Source organism: Zeugodacus cucurbitae, chromosome 3 (genome assembly GCF_028554725.1).
Source record: "Zeugodacus cucurbitae isolate PBARC_wt_2022May chromosome 3, idZeuCucr1.2, whole genome shotgun sequence".
In the NCBI taxonomy this organism is placed as follows: domain Eukaryota; kingdom Metazoa; phylum Arthropoda; class Insecta; order Diptera; family Tephritidae; genus Zeugodacus; species Zeugodacus cucurbitae.
Window position 1 is genome coordinate 30,817,012 of NC_071668.1, and position 24,150 is coordinate 30,841,161.

The 24,150-nt window shown below is 30.8% G+C and overlaps 2 protein-coding genes across 9 annotated transcripts in view; one reads left to right on the forward strand and one right to left on the reverse strand.

The window, feature by feature from the left end:
• The window catches only part of LOC105220090 (uncharacterized), a 77,226-nt gene that overhangs the window by 23,617 nt on the left and 29,459 nt on the right, over window positions 1–24,150 (forward strand). The gene's annotated exons all lie outside the window — the stretch shown is intronic.
• LOC105220091 (protein phosphatase 1 regulatory subunit 14B) lies at window positions 2,121–22,879 on the reverse strand. Of its 7 annotated transcripts, XM_011196505.3 has the most exons (6): window positions 22,117–22,879; window positions 12,093–12,201; window positions 8,063–8,518; window positions 7,900–7,974; window positions 6,608–6,649; window positions 2,121–6,517 (listed from the first exon to the last, which is right to left on the reverse strand). In XM_011196505.3, exons 3-6 carry the CDS (start codon window positions 8,276–8,278, stop codon window positions 6,458–6,460), a joined length of 393 nt encoding a protein of 130 aa, XP_011194807.1. In that variant the 5' UTR covers window positions 8,279–8,518; window positions 12,093–12,201; window positions 22,117–22,879; the 3' UTR covers window positions 2,121–6,457. The 7 variants fall into 7 exon arrangements, with proteins under 7 accessions (XP_011194807.1, XP_054084158.1, XP_011194808.1 ...); XM_054228183.1 differs by lacking the exon at window positions 12,093–12,201; XM_011196506.3 differs by lacking the exon at window positions 12,093–12,201 and having other exon boundaries at window positions 2,121–6,499; window positions 22,117–22,877.

The following is a 24,150-nucleotide window of genomic DNA, read 5'->3' on the forward strand; positions in this document are numbered from 1 at the left end:
TAAAAAACAAGAGCTGTTACCTATCACGAAAATTCGTCCTCAAAGAATTGCGGCTAGACGTGCCCGAGAGATTCTCTGTTTAATGAATGATGACGATGCTTTATGGATGGAAGAAGAAGATGTTGATGCGAAAGATGTTCCTGACATCCAAATTCAGAACGAAAATTAAGTACCTGATTTACCAATAATAAATGATATAAAGGAGTGGGTCAAAAGTCCATGGACACAAGATGATTAAGTTCTGTATTTTTAATTAGCATAATTAAGTATCTATTATTTCTTGACTAGTCATTCGTTGTCTCTGTACTTTAATATTTAACTAAATGTTTATTTTATTAAAGATTATTCAATAAATATAAGAATAAATAGAATAACCTGTTTTTTTATTTTATGATAAATCCATAAAATTGGAAAATGGGTGACGTCACGTCAGGGGGGGGGGGGGGGGGGTGAGTTCAAAATGTGACAACTTGTGACAAGGAGGGGGGGGGGAGGGGTTAAAAAGTCCTTAAATTCGTGTGACGTAACTTATGGATGGCCCCTTAACAACTTATAAAGAAAAAAGCTTTTTATTTTAGACACAGAATACGAAATGCTTGATAAACTTCAATTTTTTTAAAATTAGAAATTTGTTGAATTTGTAAAGTGCACAGTATAGGGCTGTAAGTTATCCTATAGTCTTGGATATGAGTGAAATCGGTTCAGGAATTGCCTCAGCCCTCATATACATTTATGATGATTATATGGTTCAAATTGTATTATCTTAATAAATTTTCATCTATAAATCGCGAGAGTATAAAATGTTCGGATGCAACTGAACTTAGCCTTTCCTTACTTGTTTTATTTTAATTGTTTATACCCGAAATTTCTGCTTATATTTCCGATGCAGTGGTAGCAAGTGTTAATTTTTGATGTCGCACGGGGCATTAAAATATAGGATAATAAGGGAGCAAAAAAAATAGTTATTTGCAATCTCATACTTTATTATGCATTTGATTTTGCTCCTTGTACCCTTACACATAGCAAACGTTAATGTATAATATGTTTCCTTAATAATTTTATAAAAAACAAAATGCAGTAGAAATATCAAAATGAAAAAAATAGCTCCTATGCGGCTTGGCTTTCGTATATCTCGTAATTGGTTATGAATTAATTTAAAATTTATTTAATATAAATAAATTTAAATATTTCCCTATGTAAATATACAAAAACTTTGTAATTCTAATAATGTTTAATATTTTATCTGTGGTGGACCTTCTGGCGGAAATGCTGATATGCAGAAGCTAATACTGTTTTAGAGTTATAATTAATTCAACCACAAAAAAAGATTACCGATCTCGAAAATAGTCGAAAGTGTTTGCTTTTTTTGTGTATCAGAATCACTTTTTTACTTATGATTTGGTTTGGTTCAATACAATGTCGAGTATTGTGCAGTGTTATCAATCAACTCAAAACAATATTAGCCACATCGTATAAGATCGTAGAAATGAATCATTAGCATTTTGAACAACATACAATTTATGTACAATAACTTTTACATTATAATAATAATGGTGATTCAAATAGATGTTCATGAAGATTTCCTTTTGACTCAAATGCGTCTCTATAGGTAATTGGCAATTGTACGATATATGGCTGAAATCCGTTACTCCCATTGACTTACTGGTGTATGCATTTGTGATCTACGTTAGAAAAGTTACCGTTAGAAGTTGATATCCAAGTATGAAATCAAGAAGTTCGTAATGAAAGGGAAATGATAGCAAAATTGTTTATTATCGGGAAATCTGTTTGATAACTGAGGCAAGAGGTGCGTCCGCGTTGACAATAAAACCCCTTGCAGAAACTTCTGAAGTAAAATAAAAAAAGTGATTAGTTAAGACTAGAACTTGAGAAAAGAAAAAATGACAAATGTATTTTTGCAGAGTTTTTTACAAAAAATATGGCTCAAATTTCCTTTATTTTCTGAAATATTTTCTAATGAATTAATTATAATGGAAAAACGTACTGCATATTTTAACTCAATACTTCAGGTAATGAATGCTAATTTATTGAGATAGCTTTCACTAATCATATATGAAAAGTCAACCGTCCTTGTTTTTTAAATAACATTAAAACACTCATTTTTCAAAGCAAATAATTTTATTTTCTCGTAAAATACAAAGTTCGCTCTTGATGCTCTTATTACTTGTCTTATTTATATTCGTTTTGCATTTTGTTCGGTTTATGTGATTATGCTTATTTGTGTATACTATAGTTCACGAGTATACATTAAATATAAATTATGAGTTCTTAAACCCTCTTATGTTAAAATAAGTCTTGCATACATACATACATTTCCACAAAAGCAATTATGTTTCATTAAGTTTTCAATGGATTGGTAAGCATCAATTCAGATTTCACAACAAAAAGTGTTTGAAAACGGACTTTTTCATACCCCTGCAATAAGTGTGACATATTCATGATAGATTTTAGATCTTTAGAAAACTACTATGTATGTACATATATATATTTTATTCATATTGATTTGGCTTTGTTTGAAAATTTTTTTGTATGCATAGTCGGAAATAAGTATTTAACAAGTTTGATTATTTCATAGCTAGAGGAGTTCTAGTTTAAGTGCTGTGGAAGTAGAATAAAAAATCTTCTTAGACATATGAAGAAATTTCATCTATTTTGTTTAAACGTTATGGTGAATTAGTAAAAAAACGTTTAAAATGTATATAACATTACAGATTATCGATTTTTATATTAAAATCGTATTCGAGTAAATTTTAAGTTTAAAAAGTGAGCTTTATTATACTCTCGCGTCAGTTTTCTCAGAGTATAATTGTTTCTTATTTAACATGAAAATTCGCCTGCAAATATACATACATATATACATATGTATATATGTACAGGAGTTAGACATTGCGTGAAGTCGTATGAACTCATTAGAAAATGGTTCTCCTTATATTATACGATTATAGTGAAATTACAATTTATTTAGTGTTTTCATTCCAGAATCGCAGTGGGTTTAAGGGTTTGTCAAATTTATTTCATATTTCCCACATTTTGAAACTTTAATTCAGAATACAAAAACCACTACGAAAACATTATAATTATGTATGATATAGCAAACATAAATACCAATTTTAAGCCGTCAATATCTTTTCATGTACGACATTCTCAAATGACCATTATACAATATTACCAAAACTCTTGCCAAATGTTCTAAGAAGAACGTTTAACATAATTAATAAATAATAACAATTTGCATGTTTCTAAACAGTTTCATTTTGAAATTTTAATTCTCCGGCTGCTCCTGATTATGAAGAATATTTTTTTAATAATTATATATATGGGGACTTATATACAATATATGTAATAGTATTCTTATATTGTTTTATACATTTTCGAAAAATATGCGAAATATTTCTAGTTAAAGATTGTTCGTTTCCCCAAGCACTTAGTTCTGCTAAACTTTTTGCTGCCAAATATACATTTCTAGGTAGATAAAAACTGTTCTCACAACGTTTTTAGCATGAACGTAATCTTAAATAAACCGTTAGTTGAAGAAAGAAAACCAGAAAAGCATTAATTTCGTCTGATGGAACAAAAATATATTCAACATGAAAGGATTTTATATCATAGCCGTAGTCGAGTGAGTTTAAGTCGTTATTTCGAATTCCGGTCGCAGCCCCCAAACTATGATATTAGTCTATGATTAGAATGACTTACTAAGAGTAAGTGTCAATTACTAAGGATATTGTTTAAATAATATTTATAATACGGCTCTTAACTGTATAATCAAATTTGTGTGTTATATTTTGATTGGGAAGTTTTATAAAAAATTATCTTTGAATTTAGCTTGATAATGTTTGATTTGTATTTCGAGTATTCCACTTATTTACTACATACACATAACATATATTCATTCTTTGCACACATTTTAAATTGAAAACATTTTCGACTCCAATTTATATAAATATTTTTGTTAGTTTCTCACACCTATACAACTCAATTCATATGCATTCAGTTTAGAGATGCATATTATCTTTTGGCAGTGAACCTGAGCTTTCTTATATATTTTGGTGATTTACATTACTTTACAAATTTGTGTTCACCCATATGTTTTACAAATATTAAATAGTAATGCAAAACTTACAATACTCGACATACATAAGCCTCTTGCTTACAATTAGTATGCAACTAAATCGAGAAAACAAGTGTTGGTCGAGAAGCGGGAGCACTCGGCACTGATAGGGGAACCGATTAGCTAAAGCCCTTAACTTAATTATAATAATTATTACAATTAATTCGTCTTCTAAATAACTAAACTTCGTGCGCCTGTGATTTGTCACATGCCTTAAAACGTCGCCCACAGTTATTATTTGTGTTGATATACAGACGTGTTCGATAACATAGGAACTGCAAGAATTTAAAAATAATAATAAATATTCTGTATGTTAGTTGTGGGTTGTGGGGTTGTCGAAGGCACATTCATTATACTGGCAACATTGTTGGTTGACGTTCGGAATAATTTATTTAGAAATAATAACAATGTTAAATAGCAACATCAAACATCATTTTTCTTTGTTTAGGCTTTATTTATTTAAATATCAATGTTTAATGTAAATAGATATTAAATTGTGTTTAATTGGAAAAGGCGCTTATTGATCAATCGAAGATAATTTAATTGCCCACGAATGATAAACATTTATTTTTATAAGGGAAATACTTGGAGTATCTATTGGGATGAAAACAATAGCCACAACATGGACGACATGGGTCAAAGCCGAACAGCAAAACAATTTAATACAATACTTATAAAAAACGAATGCCTTTGACAAAGGCATCGCGGTCTTGGTACAATTTTGTGACAGTATAACAACCCTAATATACATATATTTATTTAAAGATAAGTTTACCTTTTGAAATATTAAATTACCATCAAATGCAACAAATATGATATTATTTTGTTGCATTTGATGGTTGCTCTTTTTTTTCGAACACGTCTATAATGTAACTAATGGTACTGACAATTCTCGAAAAGGCTTCTGAAGTATTACGTGTTATTATTATTAAAATGTGCTCCTGTGCAAACATCGAAGGGAAAGCACAGTGTACGACATTTGAAATTAGAACTACAACAATTACTACGTTAAAAAATAATGGAAAAAATAATAAATAAATAAATAATGATGAAAGATTTATAAAAGCAATCTTACTAATTCGCTCACTAAAATCCAATCGTATTACTCAAATACTAGTGTCCGAAAGAATGGAAGTTGTTATTTCGAAAAATAGTTCCGAAATGTTTTTGATCTTAATCATTACACAATATCTTAAGTAAATGTTTGTAGACGTGCACATTCACTGATGTAAATGGTTTAATGCCATTCTTTCTCTTCTTCTGATAAATGGCGCATAGAAATGATGCATTATCAACTCATTACAATTTTGCCTTGACGAAACTATGCATTTCTCGTAGACATTCTGCGCGTAATTTTTTAACAAATCAATGAACTGGTTAGTTAAAATGAATTTGTTGTTCGAGAATGGCGACAGGAATTTGGAGAGGCACTGATAGATTACCAATATCATTCTTTTAACTTTATTTAAACAAAGAAACCCCATTCAGTTATACAGTTTTCCACATAGAAATAAAGAGAAACTTTTTGCACATCCAAAATGATAATAGGTAATAATAGATTATCACAATGCAACAGTGCAAAATTCGAGTTTTTTGTATTAAATAGATCAACAAATATTTAAATATATTTTTGTCGTCTCAAAAGATCAAAGATCGAACACTGTGAGATAAGGAAAAGGAACTTAACGGAAATTAAAAAATAACGTATAGGTCATCACCCTAATATTTTTAATAGCGTATGATTCATATTTAATGAATATTTGAATTAATTTCGATGTAAAATACATCGCACGAAGCCCTGAAACTTGCAAACATTCTCTGTCACTAAATTTGGTAGTTGCTTTGTTTCGATTGTTTATTCATTTTATTTTTGGTATACAAACGTATATCTTGGTGATTTCTTAACTTTACTATAATTGGTTTTTATTTAGTAATTACTTATATATACTTAACTACTGAAATTTGTATATTAATGCTTATTTTTGGTTATACTACATGCTTCATTTAAATATCATCCACGTGATTTTAATTCTTTATGAAATGTTTATAAATTATGTACTTCTATGTATGTATGTATGTATGTATAAATGTATGAATATTCAATATCTTTTTATATGATTTTTAATATCACTTAATACTAAATCATGTCATGTTAAAAATTTGTATTTAAATCAAATCTTATGAAAAGAAAAAAAACCTTACATTATTTTTTGAAACAGTTAAGTGTAAAAATTATAGCTTTAGGTTTAAAATAAATACACATTCTTGATTTTCCAGGTTATTTTTAACATAATAATACAGTGTCATTACGCTAGCGCAGTAAATCTACAGTGTTTTTGCTCGATCCAATAGATCACTGATGAATTTCTGTGGGAGAGAAACGTTCTATAAGTACAATTTTTATTATTTCCGAAAACAAAAACATTCCAAATTTTTTAAAATATTTATATATAAGTATGCATTTTTGAAACTTACAGTTATATCCGCTTGGGGGCGTTTGCAGACTGACAGCAGACGCTATATGAGAAATATATAAATAATTACAATTAAATTCCAATAAAATTTTAAAATATGCTTATATCTAGTTTACATTTTAAGTAAGTATCTTCAAAGCATTTAACTATGTACATATGTATGTATATGTAAAAGAAGTATTGAGGGGTTAACCGAACATATTATACTCTAGCACATTGCAAGTGGTACAGAGGATTGCATTAGGGAGGGGCACATTTGGATGTAATTTTTGTTAAGTGGACGTGACCCCGCCCCCAAATAGTTTTTTTGTATATATCTTGCAAGCCAAAAAAACTGTAAAAGCAAACTTTCTGGAGTCGTTTCTTTTAGCCATTACCTTATACAGTCAAAAAATGAAAGGAATCGGATAATAACCACGCCCATCGCCCATTCAAAGGTTATGTTAAAAATGACTAAAAGTGCGTTAACTCACTAACGAAAAACGTCAGAAACACTAAATTTTACATAAGAAATGGCAGATGGAAGATGGGTCAAAAACCATATCTCAGGAACTACCAGACCGATTTCAATGAAATTCGGTATATAACACATACTTGACACCCCGGGAGGAATATGAGCGAAATTGGTTCACAACCACGCCTACTTCCCTACTTATAATATCTACATTAGGAACCAATGAAGATAGCGGAATAAAACTTTACACAAATACTGTATTTGAGCTGTGACATCGCTTGTGAAAAAATTGTCAAAATCGGACCATAACTTTTCAAGGCCCCTGATATCGAACATGAAGAATTCAGTGCCAAAGGGTAATTTTTCACCGATCATGGGTAAATCTTTCAGATATTTTAATGTAATTCAGAGGGAATTTGTTAGCTTATAACAGTTTGTCTCTGTACCAAAAATGGTTAAAATCGGGTCATAACTTCCCCCAGATCCCATATACCTAATTATAGGTAATATAAAATTAAGTGAGCATATAGTCTTGGATATATTGTATCTTCGTGGTGAAAACGAGTGAAATCGGTTCAGGAATTACCTCAGTCCCCATATACTATTTATGATGATTTTCTTTCATCTATTGAACTTTATGCATATGGGTCGAATTGTGTTATCTTTATAAAGTTACATCAATAAATTGCGAGAGTATCAAATGTTCGGTTGCACCCGAACTTAGCCCTTCCTTACTTGTTTTCATATACATATGTAAAAATAAAAACTAATAAACGTTTAGGTTTTATTGTATGACTAGCCAAATTCGCTTTCATTTAGCCAATTGTTTGTCAACTTACTATTAAATGTGATCTTCTTATTTCATCAGTATCCATGTCTAAGATCTCATCTATATCCACATCGATAGCCTCACTCTGCAACGCACAGGCATAAAAAAATAAAATGTTTAATATATTATAATAATTGTTGATAGCAATACTACAATAAGATGTGACCACTTACCGGTGGATCAAAGAGCTTCTGCAGTTCATCGTACAACCACATTTCTACAGCTAAACGTTTACGTATCAGACTCATCTGATGTGAACCATACTTGGCGGTGAGGAACTTTTCGCGTCGCTCCTTTACTTCAGCTCCCTTCTCATTGAAATTGACACGAAGATTTGTCCGGTTCGGTGAACGTTCACAGTCATTCATCTGTTCTAAACTGCACTGCATGTTGTGTTTAGGCTTTCTTTATTATTATATTCTTATTATTGTGTATTTGATCTGTTTTGATGTTTTAATGCCAGCTGTTAGGCTTTGTTGCTTGGATTTTAATTGTATTGCAGATGAACTTAGTCTGTTTGCAATGTTTTCAAAGCCTGTTAAGTTAATATTTTAACTTAATTATTGTGGGCGCGTTGATTGATTGATCGTACACTCATATAAGGGCGTTCTGAACGTTGTAATTGTAAACTGTAAATTAATTATATAAGGTACATTTGTTAAATAATTATTTCACCCCTTTATAACATATAGTATTAAGTATTTGAATTCTCATATGTAGATATGTTAAAAAGTAAAATTGTAAATATTTGTTTTGTTGAGTTTTCGTGGCTAAGGTTACCGCGTGCATATCTAAAAAATGCCACAAACCAGTTTCTTGCTGTATATGCTCACGTGACTCATTACATTCAGATTTTCATATTGGTCAGTACAATCGTTTTGTGGTTTTTATGGTAGACCATTTGTTTTTTTGTCTTCTAAAGAATGAATATTTGTTTAAAACTCCGCGAATACATATTTATTTATGTATTATGACTAATATTTAGAACATATCACAGAATTATTTGGATACATATGTATGGATTCTTGAGTATGCATACCTAGGTACATTTACAAATATAGGTATTCATCTCAGAGTATAATACATTGTCTACTAGAATATACATATGTAAGTTTCCGCTTGATTATCTTGAATTGAGTACTTTTCAGATAAACCCTTTATTAAGTTATACAAAAGTGGATATACAAAAAGTGTTCAAAAACATAAAAAATAATTGTTTTTTTTTTAAACCAAGTGAACTATATGAATATATAAAGATAAGAGAAATGTTAAAAAAGATCTGTCATGAGAAAAGTGTTTAGTTTATTTATAATAATTTAGTTGTTGTCTATAGGCAACATCCTGTAACTAATGAACCAGGATACAAATGGCTTTAAAATTTTTATCACTTCATATTTGAGTTAAGACTATGTCGTAAAAAAATTGTAGCTCCGCCTATTTCAACTCGGGCATAAGAGGGTTAAGCATTTCTCTTATAAGAAAACAAAATTCATAATTCATTCATATTCTTACTGCATACAATAGTTTTGTTACCTATCATAAAAACATTTCTGTAATAATCTTAAGAGTTCTGCCATTAATAGAAATAGGAATTTATTTAATGTGTTCAAAAATATATTCTTAATCAACAAACATACATTTTTGAATAACGAATAATATGTACATTTGTAAGAATATACATTCTGGAGTATGCATTGACTCTAATTTATCTATTTTAGGCACCGGTCGTATTGTCATTAGAAAAATATACTCTCTGATGAATATATATATCTGTATATATGTATATGTTTGCTCTTAACGACATTTTGATCAGAATGACGAAACGAGTTGAAACCCGGATATCTCTCTGTCTGTCCGTTTGTCCGTGCAAGCGATAACATGAGTAAAATATGACAAATCTTCATGAAAACACATATCATATTATTATATTAACATCGTGAGGATTAGTATTGCAGATGGGAGAAAGTGGACCATACCAAGCCCACAAAATGACATAACAGTACAGCAATAAAGTGGCATAACTCAGCCATAAATAAAGTAATGAATTTTATGTTATGAAAATGTGTGAAATCGGATTGGTATGAAAAATGGAAAATGGGCGTGACGTCATCCACTTTTTGAGTCAAGAACCATATCTCAGGAACTTCTCGACCAATTTCAACCAAACTTGGTACATAATATTTGATGACATCGTGATGTTAAGGGTGTAAAACGCGCGAAAGCGGTTTACAATCACGCTTACTTTCCATATAACATATATAGCAACATATAAATCGAGAACCAATAAAGATATCTGAATACTACTTTGTACAAATACTGCATTGGAGGCGACGTATCAACTTTCGTTTTTTGAAAATATATTATTTCATTCGTCTACATTAATGTTGTCACTTTTAAAACAGTCCCCATTCGATATTATGCACTTATGCCAGCGCTTCTTCCAATCGTCGAAACATTTCTCAAACTCGATTTTTATACATTCGCAAAAAAGTTGTTAAGATTTTTAAGTACATTTTTTGGGAAAGTGAGCTTGGAAACGCCCCCTATTAAGTTTTTTGTACATATCTCGTAAACCACTAAAGCTATTTGAAGGAAACTCTCTAGAGTCGTTCCTTTTAGGTACTACTTAATACGAGGGCTGCTATATATATTTCTGGCCTAGGCAACACTAAGTGTTGCCAGGTCCAATCTGACATTTCCATTGGAAAGTTTGACATTTTTTAGCATAACATCACACAGAACGTTTTGTTATTTAATCGTGAATTGTTTTATTTACAGGGAATTAACTCGTACAGTCCATAAATGGAAGAAATCAATTTAAAACCACGCCCACCTCTCAGTAAGTATCAGATATTTTGAGAAAAATTCAAAGGTGTTATTTTTCTTCTAATAATATGTCTCCGTGTCAAAAATGGGTGAAATCGGGTCATAACTTCACCTAGCTCCCACATACATAATATTAGGGTTTCCAACTTTCAATGGACTTTATACCATATATTTGACAAATATGTTGTGTGTTACTGTTAATAAAACTAAATAAATAAATTGTGAGAATAATTCGAACTTAGCCCTTCCTTACTTGTTGAGATAGCCTTTGGCTCTTTCAGCGATTACTAGTTTGCTTGTAAATCGACGGCCTTTTAAGGTTTTCTTTAGTTTTGGAAATAGGAAAAAGTCGCTCAGAGTCATGTTTGGCGAATATGGAGACTAGGGCATCGTTTTGGTCAAGAATTCACAAACAAGCAACGAAGTAAGAGCTTTTAACAAAAGAAAATTACTAGGCTCACTTAGCTCTTCCTTTCTTTTTTGACATACATTTAACTCATTATCTGTCCAACTGGTTTAAATGTCATAATTTTGTCTTAATTTTGATAAAGAATACTCCCCATTTAGAAATAAAAAAGTTATCCTGTTATATGGGACTATGTATTTCGTCACTAGCTTATACAATACTCCATATGCTCCGACATCCATCAACATAATATGTAATAAATATGAAGATACGAGTCTTCCTAACAATGATAAATCGTTATACACGGTGTTTTCTCATGTTATTATTTATTTATATGCGAATTATAGAGCTTACTTTTTATTATATGAGCGTTTGCTTCCTATTGCTATTGTGTTAATGATTTCGTTTTTAGGTTGCCGCATATATTGCACATATGTATGTATGTAGGTTCATTCTATTCAAGAGTTCATTTTTATTGTCATCTATGCACGTAATAATAAATCCATTATATATGTACATATATATATTTATACATGAGAATTTTGCTGAGAAAATAACTTTGTAGGTATAGCGGTTATTGGTAAAAACATCAGAGAAAGACACGAAGTGTTGATGCAATCGAAACAAAACAAAATAACTCGAAATTACTTTGGAGCAAAACAAAAACCAATGTATAAGTTTCAAAACACTATTTAAAAACAAGTAAGGAAAGGCTAAGTTCCGTGTCACTGAACATTTTATACTTTCGCAATTTATTTATTTAGTTTTATTAATATAACACACAATTTGACTCACATATTCGGCATATATATGGTATAAAGTCCATTCAAATTTTGAAAACACTAATACCAGATATTTATATGGGAGCTAGGGGAAGTTATGACTCGATTTCACTCATTTTTGGCACGGAGACATATTGTTAGAACAAAAATATTCCCTCTGAATTTCTTCAAAATATCCGAGAGACTTACCTATAAATTAAAAAAAATTATGCAAAGCTCTGAGGTCCTCATGTTCGATATGTTCGGCCTTGAATACATATGGTCCGATTTCGGCAATTTTTAGAAGGACGATGACACACTATAAATATATATTGCAAAGTAAAAGGTTAAGATCGACTTCAAAGTTCTAGTATATAAGAATTAGGCGTGGTTGTGAAGCAATTCGGAATATTTTCATCACATATAATTGGGAAGCTAAGAAGATAATATAACCGAATTCCTTTGATCTTGGTCTAACAGTTTCGGAGATATGCTTTTTGACCCATAAGTGGGGGGAACGACGCCCACTTCAAATTGTGTATACCATTTTGAGTGTAGCCCTTCTATACCTTCTTTATAATGAAATTTAAGGTTTATTTCTTACTGGTTATTCCTTACTGAATTAAAGCATTTTTAGTAAAACTTTAAACTTAACCCTTGAATGAGAGGTGGGTGTGGTTATAATTTGATTTCTTCCATTTTTGGACTGTATAAAGTAGTACCAAAAGGGAACGTCTCTAGAGAGTTTCCTTCCCATAGCTTTAGTGGTTTACGAGATATGTTCAAAAATCTAAGTAGGGAGCGGGGCCACGCCCATTTCCCCAAAAAAATTACATCCAAATATGCCCCTTCATAGTTCATACCAAATTTTACTTCCATAGCTTAATTTATGGCTTGGTTATAGCTCTTCATATGTTTTCGGTTATCGCCATTTTGTGGGCGTGGCAGTAGTCCGATTTCGCCCATCTCCAAACTTAACCTTCTTATGGTGTTAAGAAATACGTGTACCAAGTTTCATCAAGATATCTCAATTTTTACTCAAGTTACAGCTTGTACGGACGGACGGACAGACAGACATTCGGCTTTGAACTTTACTCGTCACCCTGATCATTTTGACATATATAGTAAAACCCTATATCTAACTCGTTTAGTTTTAGGACTTACAACCAACCGTTATGTGAAAAAAAAAACTATAATACTCCCTTTAGCAACTTTGTTGCGATAGTATAATAAGTCTTGGCACAATGGAACATACATACACTGGCCCAATTTATAAGAACTAAAAGCTATAAATCGAGGGTTTTAGAATTGTATATAAATATTATAAACTAAATTTGAGTGATATTCCAAGTACAGACAGATCACTTTTCATCTGCTCTTTCCAATAGCACATAAGTAGCTTATGGAAAATAATCTAAATTAGAGGATTGACTACGTAGACTACATAGAGTTTTATGGTTTAAAATTTATTATATAATAGGAGTTATTGCCAGCAAATTTCGTTGAAGTTTTATAATATTTCTAACAATGTCATTGTTTATTATCTTATGCAAAAGACATTATCCAAAATTCACCTGAAGATCTAAGATAGACATTAACATAAAGTCGTCGTTCATATCAAAGTGAATGTACCCGTTCGTTATAATTATTTCGAAATTAAAATATCGGATCCACAGAAACTTAAAACTTCATATTTCAAATATTAATAGCATTCAAGGTTAAAAAGATGTTCACTCGTAGTAAAATAACATATTCTCTCACCCTATATAAAATAATGTAAAATGGTTTGTGTATGTTTAGATATGTTGATTTCTCAAGGTGTTTAGGTCAATAAAACGTAGGCTCTGGTTGCTCAGTTATGTATTTACCACACCACGCTATGGCATTTGTAATTGCAAACAACACATTATTGCTACATACTTGTTCTACTTTTAGGTCAAGAAGAAGAATTTAGCTGTACATGTACATAGCATTTACTAGCCTTGCATGGAATTTACTGTTCCGATACAAATAAAAATTTACTAAAAATATATTATAAATATAATATGTAGCTATGTATATATTTATATAAAGTATACACTAACACTAACAACAAACTTTTTTATCACTACATTTATCGTAATATTGATAGCTATATATTGAGAGAATAAAATGCAGATTATGCGAAGTTCCTCCTAAATATGTTTTCTCTCCTCAGTATAGCACATTTTGGTAGTGTATGGATTCCATGACCATTTTAGAAATACATGTTGGAGCACTCCACAAGAAGTGCCTCTGAAGGGAACAGCGGATAAACTATTTGCTCTACAGCACCTCATCGTTCGTGGTCTAACTATCGTAATCTATAACATGTGATGAGGCGAAGTGGACTGATGTGTTAGGAAGAGTTAGAAAAGTGGAATAACATTTGTTTTCTAAGTTAATGGAATTATTAAACTATTAAATTCGGGAATAAAAGGTTTAAAAGAAATAAAAGATATAAAAGAAAATCAGAAAACTTCAAACATTGTTGGACTACATAATCTATTTTGATCATGCTAGAGTGCTTATCAAATGAGCCTGTGTAGTAGTCGACCAATAATTTCTGTAGCCAGTAAATTGTTACCTGATCATTCCTGGTGTTGCAATGATCGTAATCACTATGCAATATTTAAGGGACTGACACATTCGGACATAGAAAAAGCGAAACAATGCGATTTCGTTTGATATATTAGCTATAGCAAATATAACACGTTACAATATAATAATTCCAGTTAAATTAGAAGTTAAATGCTAAGAATTTTATTAAAAACATTTTTTAAATGAATATCATAAGTTCAATCGCTTAAACCTATTGGATGTTATCAAATTAATATTTAATTTCTTCCGAAGTAAGTTTATAATCTTTGCGACTAAAGCTTTCAGGGTAAAACTGAAATTAAGGTAAGAATACACATATAAAAGCAAAATGGTACATGTATGGTACAATAATTGCAGTTTTTATTTGTGTTGTAATTCACTTTCAAATATACAATTTTATTATTTCCTTTCTTTTATATCGCTTTTGTTTTTCCATTAGGAAAATTCAACATGTTAATGATCTTTAATGAATTTCACTTGAAACGCCTTTTGGATCTTGAAAATTGTTGAAATGATATCTTATTAGTTTGTAAAAATCAGTGACTAAAACCACACATTGAATTATTGAGACTAGTTTCTCAACTAAGTAGAATTATATTTGTTAGTTAGGTAGTTTTAATAAATTAAATTAGAAATTTTCAAACGTTTGTTTGAATCGATCCAATTATTATAATAATTTAATTTAATAGAAAAATTATTATGTATTTTTGTTCGAAATTTGTTAAATAATATTTGTTGGAAAACATGTTTGTTTTTAAGTCGTTTGTGTATTAAGTGAGGATTTTTTGAATCTCACAAGTTGCTTGTGGAAACATTGGGCCATAGAAGTAATACAATTTTTTGTTTTCAGTTATGCGCTCAAAAGAGAAAGATGTATCTTAAAGTGAAATTAACATTATTTTGTAGTTTGTTTGGAATGTTTCGAGTGATTAAGACAGTGGAAATGTTTCAGCGATGTTAGGGACATTGTTGAAAGCGCAGAGAGCATTGAAATAGGACTTTTCGAAGAAATTTGTTAATAGATATGGTTCGTCACACAATGAAATAACATGAAATTAAAAAAAAAACATTATCTTAATTCTCTAAGATAATGACAATGAAAGGCATTTGAAATTACAGACAATTTTTGGAAACAGGATTCCATCTTACAGTTGAAAATTCTAAAAAGGCGCTATATTAGAATTTTGTTTTATCGCGATGTTCTAAAATTGCCCCTATTAAAAATGGTTATTTCCGTAAACCTTAATCTTACCGTAATTTCAAACTTAATGTCAATAAAAGCTAAAGCTGAATTGAAAAAAAGGGAAATCAATCACAATTTAATATGTATGTGTGCGTTGCTTATCGTCTTGTATGGGAGATGAACCATTTGGAAATTGCGGAAGTTGGAGCGCACAGGAAAAAACATATTTGGAGATTCCTAGGCCTGTTGTTCTCGCTTCCTATAATAAACACATGCGAGGTGTAGGTCTTTCGAATATTCTGATGGAATCGTATAAAGTAAACTTTCGTTCAAAGAATGTTATATGAGACAATTTTACCGTCACATTAAAACCACAGGAAAAAAGTCATGGTCGAAAGGGTTAAATGATTTATATCTTATCCAATATATTTATATACTTACAATGTGTATATATTCTCAAGAGTTAATTTTACTTTTAACATCAATTTCTTCCACTTCAAATAAAAAAAAAATTAAAATTTTTAATTATAAATATTGGTTGAATGTGGATATATGATAGTTGGAAATTTTTTGGTTAGTCAAACTGTTTCTCCATAACATGCAGGGTAATATAATCATTTTACATTCTAATTTATGATTTTTCCCTATTTGTTCACTCAAAATTAATAGATTGAATCACTGAGATTAAATAAAGATGGATACTGTACGCTCTTGATTTATCTTAAATTCTGATAGTGCAAAATATATTATTTCATAGCGTGATGTTATTCACACAAATTATTGGATTAAATTCAGATGGCTGCTAGCTACGTGATGTGAACAATAGTGGACAAAATCTGATTATAACCACGTCTGCTTTTAATATACACAATACAATTTTGTTTCTATTCAATTATTTGAATATGAAGAGAATGAAATAGATATATACAGTGGCTCATAGCTTATTTCGTGTAAGCAACATTTTTGATAATACTGATATGAAATTAATATTTTTTGCTCTGAACTAAATGAACGAATGAGGCAATTATATTGATAATTTAGTTTTAAATACAAAACATGTAAATAAATTTACAAAAGTATTCAAATTCAATATTTTATTAAACAAAAACCAAAAACACCAATTCCAAATGAGCCAAGTTTGTACAAGACCAGATTTATGTTTAGAGTCGTTGTCCTGGTAGAAGCGAAAAGTGTCATGTATACCCAGGTCTTCTGCACTTTGAAGCAAATTTTGCTTCAGTAAGTCTAGGTACACTTCTTTATTCATAGTGGAGTCTATAAACTCCAATCGACCAACGCCTGCAGATGGCATACACCCCCAAACCATTACATGACCGCCACCATGTTTTACTGTTGCGCGTAAATTTTTTGTTTGGAGCTCAGCATTTGGTTTCCGCCATACGTATGCTTTACCATCTGACGCAAAAAGATTAAACTTGCTCTCATCGGCGAAAATAACCGTATTCCAAAAACATTGTCCTTGTTTAAATGGTCTTTTGCGAACTGTAAACGGGCTTTTTTATTTTTCTTATTTATAAAAGGCTTATTCCGTGCTGTTCGCCCATGAAAATTGGAATCCCTTAATATTCTGCGCACAGTTTCTGGATGTCAATTTTTGCCGAGAAACATTTCAACATCTTTGGTCACCGCTGGAGCACTTAACATTGGTTCTTTTTTAATCTTTTTTAAAATCCACCTCTCATCCGTTTCATTAAAAATTTTATTAGGAGCCTTTCGACCCTTGTTATGCACGCGATTTTCACGAACAAAGCGCTGAATTATATATTGAACTGTAGATGAACTTAAATCAACCATTTCAGCAATTTGTTTTTGCGTTTTTCCACTTTGAAAATGTTTAATAACTAATTCGCGTTTTTCAATTGAAGTGCGTGGACCCATGTTGATATACCGCGTAATTGCAACTGATCTGCATTGTTTTTAGAACATAAACTGCTTCTTAAGTATTCATAGTTCACACTTTGATTTACCGTTAGTTTTCTGCATCCGTTATTTGCATGTATCACATGAACGAAAATCAACACACGAAATAAGCTGTGACCCATGAATTATGAGTGTTTTTGGTTTTTGTTTAATAAAATATTGAATTTGAATACTTTTGTAAATTTTTTTACATGTTTTGTATTTAAAACTAAATTATCAATATAATTGCATCATTCGTTCATTTAGTTCAGAGCAAAAAATATTCATTTCATATCAGTATTATCAAAATTGATGCTTACACGAAATAAGCTGTGAGCCACTGTATGCTATTTCCGTTCTAAATAACTATGTAAATGGTTAAAGTTAATATATTAAATAATACCAATTATTTTGCCCTCCAAGTTTATTTAGTAAACTTAATCTTCTTATTAAAATACAAGTAAGTAAGGTCTAATTTCGGTTGTAACCTTAACCATAACTTAATGTTATTAAGATAACACACAATTCGATCCATATATTCGACATAAAGTTAACTAGAATAACGAAAATCATTATATTATATATGAGTGGGGCTTGAGTAATTCCTGGACCGATTTTTTTTAATTTTCACCGCCAAGCTACGCTATATCCATGATTATATACTCACTTAATTTTGCTGAGACATCTTATATATTAACCGGTATATACGAATTAAAGTCAACCGGATTTTTCATCATAATATTAGGTATAAGGGAGCTATTATAAGGAAAAAATTGTCCACCGAATTTCCCTAGAATCTCTGAGAAATATAACTATATTTTTGGTAAAATATTAGCCGTAAACTGATCCTCATGTTCGATATCTGAGGCCTTGCAAATTTATAATCCGATTTTGATTTATAAACGAGCGATATCACATTATACATGCAGTATTTGTGCAAAGTTTTGTTCCGGTATCTTCATTGGTGCTTAATTTATATATATTATAAAGTGAACCAATCAGACGGAATTCAATATTGTGTTACATGGAAAGTTGGCGTGGTTGTGAACCGTTTCTCCAATTTTCCATATGTAACAATTAGAATGTCAAGCGTACCAAATTACGTAGGACTTTGTCGAGTTGTTCCTCAGACATGACCCACAAGTGGGCGGTGCCCCGACCACTAAACGTTTTTATACCAATCTGAAAAGAGCCTTTCTATACCATCTTCACTATAAAACTTGGGGTTTCTGGTATTTTTCGTTAGTGAGTTCAAACAGTTTTAGTAATTTTTAAGGTAGGCGTTATCAATTTCACCCATTTTCATGCTGTACAATAGCATATCTGAGGAAAATAAGACCAGAGAGTTATGTTGATATTGCTTTGGTGTTTTACGTGAAATGTACAAAAACACACTTTCCCAAAAAGATTTATTTATGGTTTAGTTATAGCACTTTATAGCTTTTCGGTTTTCGGCTTTGTGGCGTCAATTGGTGTTGGAATAAATCTAAAAAAACACCCATGGTGTCAGGGAATATGTGTACCGAGTTTCATTAAGATTTATTTAATTTTTTACTTTATCGCTTACACTGGCAGAAGTACAGACGGACGGATGGACAGACAGACCTCCGGATTTCAATTATACTCGTCATCCTAATCACTTTGTTATCAGGTTAATTATTCAATTTTCTAATTTATCCAAAGAGTAAAAGTAGAAAGTGTACTTCGAAATACAAAACGGGAAAATGTATTTAAACTCAACTCAAGCTTTTCTCAAGCAAGTCAGCTATAATTTATGTAAATGAGTTTATATTTAATATGATTTCACCGAAACTAACGAATACTGAATGAATAATACAGAAACAAAGAGACGCTACTAAAATGTGGTGGAATGATAGCATATCTCCAAATTTACTTTTATAATCTTGAAGCAGCAAATAGTCGTAGCAAACGAGTATTATGTTAATTTTTTGTCATATTTAAAATTTGAATAATTTGGAAGGTACATACATACATATATTATATGTTAATGCACGTGCTTCTAACTGACTTCTCTAAATAAAAGCGGCAGCGGCAAATTCCTGTTAAAAAATTCTCATGCTCATTCTCATGCACGGCGACGCTGAGCGGTTGAAAAATTCTATTTTGACAGAACGTTAAGAAGTAAAGTTGGCTGTGAAAAACGAAGTTTCTGAGCGGTAAAAAACGTTCCGCCAACGCTTTTAATTAGTTAAGGCAGTACAATCAATAAAAGCCAATAGATTTGAACACCTATATTCTTTAAAGCTTTAAACTACCATAACAAAAATTTAAGACTGCGTTGGTACGGGAAAACTTATTTTATTATTTTCTCTTATTTCTTATGGAATTCAGATTGGATATTTCATTACAAAACAGAAAAGAACACGATAGACTGTACATACAGACATATTATATATACACATATATTTTGTATTGTTTTAATGTAATGTGTAATATAGGCTGTTCTGACCCGTTCTAAATGCCCTCTTTCACCGTTTGCTTCACAAAAGTTGTCGTATTTGAATACAGTTTAAGAAATTCTCATCAGATTTTTAAAAAACTTCAAACAACTTGTATTTGGGAGATGCATGTTGCGAGAGTAACATATAGAAATTATGTGAAGTTTCGATAAGTTTATATAAAAGTATTTTGACAATGTCATTTCTTACCACAACATTAGCAGCAGTTACGAATTTCTCTCACAATATTGAACTTAAATACATATATGATATTGTATTTAAATTGTTGAACTAATATTTTCACTTATGTACTTATAGAAATAAAAAGTGAAGCTTTTGTAGATATGCAAAACACGTTTGAACAAATTTTATTATTAACAACATATTTTTGTTGTATTCAACTGAAGGTCTATGGACAATGCGGTCAAGAGATGGAAAAATAATGCAAAGTCAGAAATAAAATATGGCTGCTGAGTTGAATAACACGCGAGTTATATGAATGTATTTTGTTGTTGTTGTTTTTTTTTTAAGTAAGTATTCGTAGTTTGCTTTTATCTTCAGCAGTCTTACGATATTCTACTAATTCATTTGTTTATGGGTCTCTCTTATTTCTCTTTTCCGCTTCACCAACCAATACCTGTTATTCAAATTTTTGGAAACTTCTTAATTGTAACGTCTGCTTTGGCTATGTAAATGAGTAGAAATTCACTTGTGATATACTCCCTTATGCACATATGGGCATGTCTATCTAAAGGTATAAGTATTAGCTATATATTGATATATCTCAGCATATTAATACTATAGTATTTAAGATATATTTTGCGAACATTAATATTTGGAAATCTTTTTACAAAAAAAATCAGTACATCTTATCTTGGACATATCTTACAATAATGAAGATTTTCTACAGTTTCTTTCATCTTAATTTGCTATGTTTCTCCTATTTTGAGATTTAGAATCACTGTTGCTTTGCATAGTCTTCAGTGTATATTTAGGTATGTTTTTCATCTGACTTTACATCGTTCATTTTTGTTAAAGTAAATTTTAACATTCATAAAGTTAAAATACATACACACATGTGTATATATGTACGTGTAATTTACTATATTAATCAAACTTGAGGCGACTCTTCCATTCCTCTACTAAAAAGCAGCACGCGTAATAAGGATATTTATGTATCTCTATTACTTGCGAATAATTAGACAAGTGCAAGACAATGGGTTCAGGTTACTTCATTTCCTTCTCCTTAGTGAGTTACTTAATTATTTATACCAATTAGTTTGCATTATCTAAGTGCACGCATATATAAATATGTACATATGGATATGTATATGCACATAAATGTAAGTACACTAACCACCAAATGTACACATGTTCGCGTACCAGAAATAACAGCAGGTAATTTAAAGCAGGAAAAGGCCTATGTACGATGTGAAGTTTTACTCACATACCCGAAGCTATAAAAACCTTACAAAGCTATGTGAAATTACATACATACAAAATTCTGCACTTGTGTGATAAATAAATGATTTTGAATGTATGTGTGAATATAATTGTTTACATTTCATTCACTTCGTTACGTTTCGTTGGATGTGCTTAAAAAATATTTAAACTACAACAAAACTGCAGACTTTAAAGTTATTCTAAAACAAAAAACAAAAACACAACAACAACAAAGATGATGGTAGGGTAACAAACTTGTTAGTTAGCTTTAATAAGAGGAAACATACAACACAGAAATATCAAAAGTAAAATAAAAGCAGAAATACAAGTGAGTATCAATATAAAGAGAAAAGCCGCTTGTTCATGCTAACTACCTAGGAGTGGATAGTGACAGCGGTTGTATATGTACATACGAAATTCTATTGTGTTATAACCCACCAAGTGAACCCGCTGGCAATTGTGGAAATGGTTGTAGCACTCATTGCCGCTGTGCCTAAATCACACCAACATTTGATGGTTTGTTATACCTCAATCCACGACAAGTTTAACTTAGTGGTAATATTTTAAGGAGCTACATATGAATATCGGTAATATGCTTAAAAATGATTACCGTTTGTAACGTTGGTTACTGCTCGCTGTAAGATGATTTGTTATGTTCCTTTAACAATTCTTAGTGAAATTGTCGCTTGTTGTTGTAACCTTAAATTATTAAGATGTTGCACGTTCCTGCTGGTGTATGTGTGTTTAATATATTTTAATATATTTAAATCATAATATCACCCGTTTATCATGGCGTTGAGGGTGCACCAGTAGATATATGTATGTAAGTAAGTATGAAGTAAAGAGCGTTGCAAAACTTTCAGCGATTGACCTATTAAACTATACTAATACCACTTTATTGTATAATTTCATTCAAGCTTTTACACACTTTTACTTTACGCTTTAATAATTATTGCCATTACCGCTTAAAACATTTACACAATAGCGTTGCGTTATCGCTTTTGGTTAAATAAGTGCTTTATGTTATATTTAAAATGCACTCAAAAGTTATGGTAAATCTCAAGATTTTAATAATCTTGCTACTCTTAGTGTTGTTTTGCTAACAACACGTCGCTCAGAACTTTTTAAAACACAAATTTCGAAATCTCACTTTATTTTTAGCACTTCAATATTTCTAAAATTTGATGTATGTGTATGCGCTTATGTACCTATTCAAGCATATACACCTTTTTGCCTCTTCTATAATACAAAAAAATCTGCACGCACCAAAAAGCACCACAAGACCTATGTGTCTTTGCACGTTTGAGAACGAAATTACTGGACAGCACAGAATTCGGTGAGCACCATTCAAAGACTGATGATTGCTACCGTCCTATGTCTCACAGCTGCTTGAAAATTGTTGTAAGTTGCGAGGGAGCAACTGTATTCTCAGAGCATATTGGAGATACATACAGCCTATGTTAAGTTTAACATAACGTTTCTCTATAAGCTGATAAATGGCGAGGGAGCAACTGTATTCGCAGAGCATGTTGGAGATACATACAGCCTATGTTGAGTTTAACATAACGTTTTTTGATAAATGTCTTTTAAGATGTTGGTGTGAGCGTTAATGGAACCACAACAACAGGAGAGTGAGTGCATGCGTAGTACCGTGCCGATATTGTGTTTTTTATTTTTTAATTTAATGGGTTCCTGAGTTAACATTTTAAAGAATTTTACAGATTTCTTTTGTTCTCTATTTTTCCGATTTAACCAGAACCGCTCTGTATCTAGTGTAATTTTATGATCTTTTAAGTAAACAAATTTTGGTAAAATATGAACATCTTTTGATCTAATGATATCCAGCGTAGCTCAAACTAAGTATTATGGATAAAACCGCGAAACAAATGAATACGTTTATTAGTAATACAGTTGAACTTACATAACTCGAACTTCTATAAGTCGAAGATCTCCATAACTCGAACTTTTGAATTGGCAATAGCGTTTAGAAATAACTCAAACTTCTATAAGTCGAACAAAAAAAAATTATATTACAATTATAGATTTCATAAATCGTGTAACAAAGGCATGGGGTACATACGTCAAGTGCCAAACAATAGCAAAGTGCAACAATCAAAATTACAGAATACATGATTTAATGTATTTAAATAAAACTTTTTGCGAAGTAAAAAACTAAAACTGTGCATATATCTATATTTTACAGCTTTTTGAAAAATTTATGTTTTAATGAAAATTTCTATAACTCGAAGTCTCTCTAATTCGAAGTTTTTTTGTGGATTATGGTGATTCGAGTTAGAGAAGTTCCACTGTATTTTATTTATTTGAATAAACTTTCTATAATTAAGTTATACAAAATAATATTTATCCTTACAAACCTTTTAAAAATAGAACACATGTTCTTACATCTGCACATTTATATGTTCATATGTATGTTCATTTTTACACAGTTTCAATAATTCACTGTCAACGGTTGTTATTCATAAGGTTAAGATGTGAGGGTTCGAAGTTGTTATACTTTAAGCCAGCTAGTGGATAAGTACATAAGCATTTTGTGTTTATGCCATCTAATCAATAAAATAATCAAAGCTACTACTTTGAAACACTGCAACTGAATGTGCCTACAGGTCATTGAATATTTTTTGCA